The sequence below is a fragment of the Glycine soja genome, chromosome 14 (assembly GCF_004193775.1).
Source record: "Glycine soja cultivar W05 chromosome 14, ASM419377v2, whole genome shotgun sequence".
Classification (NCBI taxonomy): domain Eukaryota; kingdom Viridiplantae; phylum Streptophyta; class Magnoliopsida; order Fabales; family Fabaceae; genus Glycine; species Glycine soja.
The window spans coordinates 28,705,588-28,713,557 of NC_041015.1; the positions used below are offsets into that span (position 1 = coordinate 28,705,588).

Here is a 7,970-nt window from a genome sequence, read left to right on the forward strand (position 1 = left end):
CATCCAAGACCATTCAAAGAAAAATTGCTCCCACTGTGTAAGCTCAAGCCAGCGACATTAAATTTATGTCATATTCTTTGTATTTTAAAATTTTTGTTGGATTATTTCAAATTATAATATTTTATTCTATTGTTGGTAATTATACATATATTTTTGTAATTTAAATATTTTAGTTCAATTCAACTTGTTGTTATATTTTTTATCTTCTTTTGCTCATTTGCTAGATTCTCTTTTTCTTTTTTATTACCCTTTCTATTTTTCTTCACTTATTTTTAATAACCTAAATGTTTTTATTTAATTTAAAATGATAATAATAAATATTTTTAATAATTCATAATAAATAAACATATATTTAAATAAATAAATTATACTTTGATTTTATAATGAATAATTAAAATTGTGATATAAATTTATTTTTAACTATAAAAATATTAAATATTAATTTAAAGATGAAAATAAAAATAAACAAGTGGTTTAAAAGAGATAGAATTACAATAAAATTATGAATATGCAACAAATTACTTTAAAAAGATCTATTTAATTTTAAAACATTTGTCATTTTAAAAAAGAAAAAATCATTATAATTTTAATGTTTTCATTTTAATTTTCTAACTAAAACATGATTGTCCATTTAAAGACAAATGATAAGATTAGTGGTACTACGATATCAAGTATGGTTTGAGTAATGTGAACATGATTCCTTATTACATACTAGTAATAGTGAAATGATAGTCTTTTATAATATAAAAAAAATAAAATTTCAAAATAAAATAAAATATATTTTATTATTGTTGGAGACTCAAATGTTATCCTAAACCTAGTAAGAAAGATAAAAAAGAGAGAAAAATATAAATATGATAAGTGATATCATTTGATATAAAAAATGTTTAATGAACATTTATAATATTATTATTAGACATCTAGGGAGAGAAAGAGAAAATAATTATAAAAATATAAATCTGATAGGATTTATGATATGATAGAAAAAGAAATGTGTAAAATAAAATAAAATATGTTAATAAGTATGTAAAAAATGTAAGGATTGAATTTGGTCTATTATCTATTATAGATTTTATTTTTAGGTTTACTTTAATCTATTTAAAATTTAATTTGATCTATTAATGTATTTAAAGATCTATTTTATATTAAAGTTTTTATATAAGTCTAATTTTTCTTTATATTGGACAATAGACTCATAAATCATTGAGAAAGAATCTATCTAAAACAAACTATAATCTATAAAAATTAAAATTATCATGACTCAAAACATGATAAGGATGAAAACAAAAAAGAATAAAAACCCATATTCATAGTGATTTCCTCAATAAATAATAAAATAATGAATATAATTATCATCTTAAAATTGTTTTCTAACAACATTTTCTTTCATATAAACTTTATTTCATTTTAAACTACAAATAAAATTAAAATAAATAACAAAAATAATGCAAAGTGTTCTCAAGCTACAAATAATTTTCCGTTTAAACAATTTAAACATAAATATACATAATTAAAAATAAAAAAATTAAAAGAAATTACAAAAAAATCATGTTATAAATCGGTTCATGTGAAACCGATTTCATATCGAGTGTTATTAAAAACACCTTAGTCTAGAAATCGGTTCCTTAGCTAAAAGGAACCATTTTTTTAATGTGAACGGTAAAATGTATTATTTCTTAAAATAATTTTTTAGTTGTATCACTACAAGAAAAATGACTTATACCTACATACTTCTTTTACCTACAGTCATGAATTAGTGTAGGTAAAACTAAAAAATACTTCTATCTACAATGGATAAATGTAGGTAAAACTTAATAACTTGTACTTACCATTATTTGGTGTAGGTAAATTCCTTAGACTTTTACCTACAACTATTTTATGTAGGTAAAACTCAAAAAAAAAAAAATGTTTATGATCGATTAGTGTAGGTAAAACTCACTACAAGAAATTCGTTATATACCTACAGACATTTTCAATGACAATTATTATAAGTGTTTAATTTAGAAAATATTTATTTTTAGATTTAAAATTATGAATATATGTAACTTATACCTATATATGATAAACTATAGATATAAGTATCATTTAACTATATTTTTTTATTTATTTCTATCGTTCAGTTCTGTTCTGTGGTTGCCGACGCAACAATGTCTCTCGTACTCGAATCTCTTTCCACTCTTACTCTCACAACAGAGATCACTACAAATGCAAGACATTTTCGGATCAGTTCGTCGATCACTGGTATTCCGCGGTTCGCCGGAGAACGAAGAAGCCTCCTCGCTCGGAGTCGGAGGAAGCCTCGTCGATAAGATCAGTTATTGTATCCGAAGTTCCAGAGTCTTCTCCAAACCCTCTCCGCCGCCGTCCTTTTCTAAGAACGCTGCTCCTCCGATCCGATGGCGGAAAGGCGAGTTGATCGGTTGCGGCGCCTTTGGCCAAGTCTATGTTGGAATGAATCTCGATTCCGAAGAGCTTCTTGCGGTTAAACAGGTCAATTACTTTCTGAGTTTTTTTCTTCGCTTCACCATTAATTTCCGCTTTCTAATTTTATCTTCATTTTAAACTTTTTATTTATTTCTTTCATTTTGGAGTTCGGTTCTTAGCTTCTGTTTGTTTCTCCTTTTCGCTTGATTCTTCGGAATTGACTTTGTTGTAGTCTCTTCTTTTATTATAGTTTGTCATTTCGGTTCGCTTTTATTGGACTTGAGTGCGATTTTAGCTTTGTTGCTTAAATATAAATGAGTAATTTATCTTGATGAGAGAAAGTTAGTTGCATATTTTGACAGGAAGATTGTTCCTGTGCCCAAGGCTGAGGGGACTGAGTACGTAGCTTCAAAGCAAAAGTCTCCATTTGGACCAACCACTACTAGAAAAATGGCATTTTATGACACAGAGAGTACGACGGTTATTGGGGAACCGCCTTAAAAAGATGTGCGGTGGCTTTTTTGTAATTATCTGAATAATAATAGGATTTTACGATATTAAATCTAAGACGGTTATTAAAATCGCCTTAGAATGTGCTTTTACAATTAAATTTATTAACACATTGCGCGCTTCCTCCTCTTTCCCCTTTCGCGCTGAAGTCTCTCTAACCCTCTCTTGTTGTCTTGTTGCTTACCTTTCGAAACTCTAAGTTGTCTTGTTGCTTACCCTAATCTTCTAAGCTGTCAGCAAAGTGAGGCGCCCTTTCGAAGAACCTCCCCCGTCGCCGCTGAACACTTTCTTTCAGCTGCAAAGCGAACCTTTTAAAGGTTCGAAGAACCTCCCCCGCCGCCGCCGTGGAACCGTAGCCTCAGCTCCGTCGCCGCTTTTCGCTGGAGTATCACCCCAACGTCGTCGTCACTGGTGAGTTGTTCTTTCTCCTTACCACTTGCCCCTAAATGTTCTTCTTTCTCAGAAATTAGGGAACATTTTGCACAGAAGCCTCACCATAACCTGCATTTCTGAATAGTGCTTGCTTTATCTCTTCCTGGCTCATACAATTTCTCTGCTCTGCATTTTTTTATTTTGATTAACGTAGGAGCATCATTTGGATCTGGTTTCTTTCTGGGTTTTGAAATGACAAGCATTGGCCTCAGTTCTAGCAATGCATGTTTGGCTTTAACCTCCGCATATTCCCCCTCTTTAGAACCGTAATTTGTTCTTAATAAATTCACACGTCCTCGGCTTTTATACTGATAAGTGATAACACGGGTTTACTGGTGGAAAATTGAAACAAACAGTTAAGTTAAGTGATTACTTCTCAGTGATATGCATGAATGCTCTGAATTTTTCCCTTATGGCCATAGAATATAGATGGGTGTCCAATTAGTCACAATGCCCTCCCTAGTTTGTTAGTTTCGAAATTTCAAGTCATTTGTGGACCCTCAATAGGACCAGTACTTTAGAAATTTTCGTGTTTAGATAATTTTTAAGCACAAGGAATTCTCCTGTTGGATTTTCTGTTTAATTTCATGCTTGATAAATTATTGTAAAGGACTATCAATATTTGACGCTCCTCTCTTGGTTATTCTAGTGTGTCATTGCCATTCTCATTAATTTTTTGATGTTGAGAGAGAAATTTGGATCCTCTATAATGACAGCTACCCAGTTCCTTTGTTAAACTTTTCATAAGTACTAGCAATAATACTTTTATTATTTACTTGGGAAGGAGTACGGGTATAGATGTTATCAAATCACTTTCATAAATCAACCAGTTCCAGAGCTTTTATATGCTGTTCCTTATTCCTAAGTTGTATTTTTCTACTTAGTGTATAGCATATTTTGATGCTACAAAGTTTGTTGCCCTATTTGAAACTATCTTCAGTTGTCCATGGTTGCAGAAGGAGAAACAACTGATGGAGATTGTGAGTTCAGTTTTCTAGCTATATCCTATGTGTTTGATCCTTTTCTTTACATGTGAATGCCATGTTTGTTATAATGCTCATTTATTAAATGTTTATAGTTCGTAGAACTAAGCTTTAGTAAGTTCAAAACCAGAAGCACTGGACCTGCTTTAGTAAGTTAAGATAAACCAAATTTGTGTCTTGCATGTTTTAGAAAAAGTTTGTCAGTATTAATTATTTCTTCTGCTCATCTTCAGAGCAATCAAAAGTTATACAACTCTGCATAAGATCTCAGTGACTGAATTGTATTCTTTGGCAGTGACCACATTTTTGTCTCTTATAAATACCTGGGAGAACACCCCTCCTAATTGGGTGGGTTCAGATCCTTGTGATGATTGGGTTGGAATCAAGTGCAAGAATTCACACATTACATCAATGTAGCGTCTCTTACCTGATACGCTCGGTTGTTGTTTCATTCTCCAGAATTTGTTTTTGAGATATTAACTTGATTGCTAGTATTTCAGAACATTATCAAGCACCAGTTTGGCTGGTCAGCTTTCTGGAGATATTGGATCACTATCTGAATTAGAGACTTTGTAAGTATTTTATTTTGAGTATGTGCTTGTACCATATCAAATTTAAGTCACACCTGGAGGATGTCAAACACTGCTCAGTTTCCATCCTATTAACTGTGACCAGAAGGCAATGATCAAGCCATGAGTGTGTGTCATATACCTCAAGCGAGGACAATTTGCCACTGGGATTTGCATGATGCATCCAGAAAGTATTAGTGTTAAGCTAACACTTGGGAAATGGCTTAAGACTTGTATATTATTTCCATGGTTTTTACGTATTTTATTATTTATCAAGAATTTATTTTTAAAAAATAGGGATACAGAAAACAAGGATCAGGAATCCTCAGAATCCATGTAACAAAATCAGCATATGTTGCATTTCATTCTATCCAAATGCATCTTTTGCATGCAAAAGGAGCATTACTCCATAACATCTAACCTTCTTTCTACCAGTACCCAAACATAAGGCACAGAAAAATGTCTAATACTTGCTACGAACCCAAAGAACCTACTTCCACTCACCACTGCTTAGAAATCTGACAATGCAGAAAGGGATGTTTGGCAGAAACTCCTGTGACATAGCACAAACATCTGATGACAAACACTTCGTGTGGACAATGTACTTGAACCAATAATATTAATTCCATTAATTATCTGTCTAAACTAAGCTCAGAGAGAAAGCAGTTTTTATGATTTGATCTCTTTTTTAATTCTTGATTTTTCTTTTTCTGCTTTAAGTAACTACCGATTTTTCTCTTATAGGGATCTATCTTACAACAAGGACTTGAATGGACCACTTCCAGAATCCATTGGGGAATTGAAGAAGCTGGCAACCTTGTAATGCAGAATAGATTGCTACTAACTCAAATCTGAATTAGTTTTGATAAAAAAATCCTAACAAACCAGATGTTTTCTCGTTTGTCAACAGAATTCTTGTTGGTTGTAGCTTCAAGGGTCCTATTCCAGACAACATAGGAAATATGCAGGAGATTTTATATGCTGTTTCTTATTCCTAAGGTGTGTATTTTTTTACTTAGTATATTGCATACTTTGATGTCACAAAAATTTGTTGCCCTATATAAAATTATCTTCAATTGTCCACAGACCACTAATTCCATTGCATATTGACAAAAGAGCATATGCTTCTAAGTTAAGCAGAACCCAATTTTGATGCATAATGCATTTATCTTCTGATAGATATGACACGGACAGTTCATTCCATTGCATGTCTTGAAAGTTCAAAAATATCTAGAGCCATATGAATTTTTTTTCTTCTGAGAAATCTGAGAAAACTCATTACCCATAACTAATGACCCAGAAGAACCAGCTTCTGTTGTTGGTAAGCAGTATGAGAAAACTCCTCCAAATGTGGCATTAGTTTGAGATACCAATGAGAGGTAACTTCTTCCCAACCCCATAAGGCCAGAGACTCCTCCAAATAGACCTTTGTTGTTCCTACCACAACCAAATACAAAATCACTCACTGAAACACCTCCAAAACTAAGTGCTTCAACACCTAGCTCACCATTAGTGTAAGATCCATCACCATAGTTAACCACATAGTTACAAGTTGATGGATTACTACTTCCACAGGCTCCTGTGTTTCCTGTGGCAAATTGAAGAGATTGGCAGGTTGATGAATTGCATGAAACTGATTGATAGGAAGAGGAGGTAGAAGGTTTGAATATTGGTCCATGTTGATTATAACATGACATGCAAGGCTCACATTGGACCCATGTCAAGTCGCTTCCAGTGTCAATTATCACAGTCATATTCTTGCTACCCAATCCCATTGTCACTATGTAGTTTAAGGTTTGCAAGTTTATACCAGAAGATAATGGAATTTGGGTTTGTGAAGCTTCTACATTATGGGTGGAGGCTACTCTTCGAATCCTGTTTTGCATTGAACGAACGCGAAGATCATCTAATATAAGCTGCTTCTGAAGCCTTCTGTTCCAATCAATTTTCTTCTCTGAGCAATGTCCTCTGTCCTTCATTTCCAGTACAATAGCACCTTTCTCCTTTCCTGAGAATTCATATTAAAAGGGATTTCATTTCTGAACTAATAAAACCATAGAGGCTTAAACTTTTAATTTGAAGCACACTATTAATACAAGGCATAATATACTATAATCCAAAGTGATGTTAAAGCAAGACATGCTTTGTCAAAGGCAGTAATCTCTTGTTTAAGACTTTGACAAAGAGAGAGAGAGAGAGAGACCAAATAATGAGGTTTTTCTTTTACTTAGATTCTAACAGTAAAAAGGAAGAGTGGTTTTCATTAGATCCAAAGAGAAACATGACATAAATTACAGCTCAGAAAAACAAAAGCTATTGAAGTTCAGCATTCCCGCTAATTAAACTCACTTGATTCCGGGAGGAGGCAAGCCTGGTTACCAAGTTGGTGTTTGTTCTGCAACGTTTGCACGTTGAATATCTTCTTCTCTTGAAAAGAACGCATCACTCTGTTTGCATTGATGAGGAGGCAGAGAGAAAGAAGGGACAGAAAGAATGGCAACAATATTGGCGGTGCCATAGGCATTGATGGTAAGGAAAGATAAATTTGGAAAAAATTAAAGGAAGGAAGCTAGCAAGGGAAAGAGAGAGAGAGTGAGTGGAGTAGGAGTAGGAGTGTTGAAGTCGAAGGGCAAATGGAGGAGATTCTGAATTGTGAGTGGTGTATTTTGGCATGAGAACAAAAGAGGAAGTGGTGGCATTTAGACCCCACTTGTGCATGAGGAATTATTGGTGTTTCACGTGCACATACTCACAAGTCTTCTGTTTGGTGGGTCGAGTCGAGGGAGGGACTTTGGATTTTCAATCATCTTATTGGCTTCTTAAGCCATTTTAGATAAGACCCACTTCCCTTCAATTCAAGGTACTACGTAACATGATGAGAGCCAGAATCCACACAACCAATACACCAAATTTTTGTAAAATCTCTTATTTAATTTCATTAAAATCTAATAAACTACATACATTGATTTTAATTTATGAGAAAAAAAATCAATTCATTTTATTTCCTGTAAATATTACTGGAAAAAAAATCATCCAATTAACCTTAGTGTGT

The 7,970-nt window shown here is 32.9% G+C and overlaps 1 protein-coding gene and 1 long non-coding RNA gene across 2 annotated transcripts; one reads left to right on the top strand and one right to left on the bottom strand.

Moving 5' to 3' along the window:
* The first annotated feature begins 4,327 nt into the window (after positions 1–4,327).
* Positions 4,328–4,999, top strand: LOC114384390. The gene is made up of 3 exons (XR_003660666.1): positions 4,328–4,346; positions 4,645–4,762; positions 4,850–4,999. It is a non-coding gene; the product is annotated as an uncharacterized LOC114384390 (long non-coding RNA).
* A 1,139-nt stretch (positions 5,000–6,138) lies between these two features.
* On the bottom strand, positions 6,139–7,681 carry LOC114383981 (aspartyl protease family protein At5g10770-like). Its single transcript, XM_028343668.1, has 2 exons — positions 7,268–7,681; positions 6,139–6,926 (listed from the first exon to the last, which is right to left on the bottom strand). The coding sequence occupies exons 1-2, from the start codon at positions 7,440–7,442 to the stop codon at positions 6,139–6,141; spliced, it is 963 nt and encodes a 320-aa protein (XP_028199469.1). The 5' UTR covers positions 7,443–7,681.
* Positions 7,682–7,970: the final 289 nt, after the last annotated feature.

Coding starts and splice junctions, on each gene's coding strand:
- LOC114383981 (XM_028343668.1), bottom strand. CDS start 7,442: ATGCCTATGGCACCGCCAATATTGTTGCCATTCTTTCTGTCCCTTCTT. Junction 6,927..7,267: donor TTGCCTCCTCCCGGAATCAA/GTGAGTTTAATT, acceptor ATGAATTCTCAG/GAAAGGAGAAAGGTGCTATT.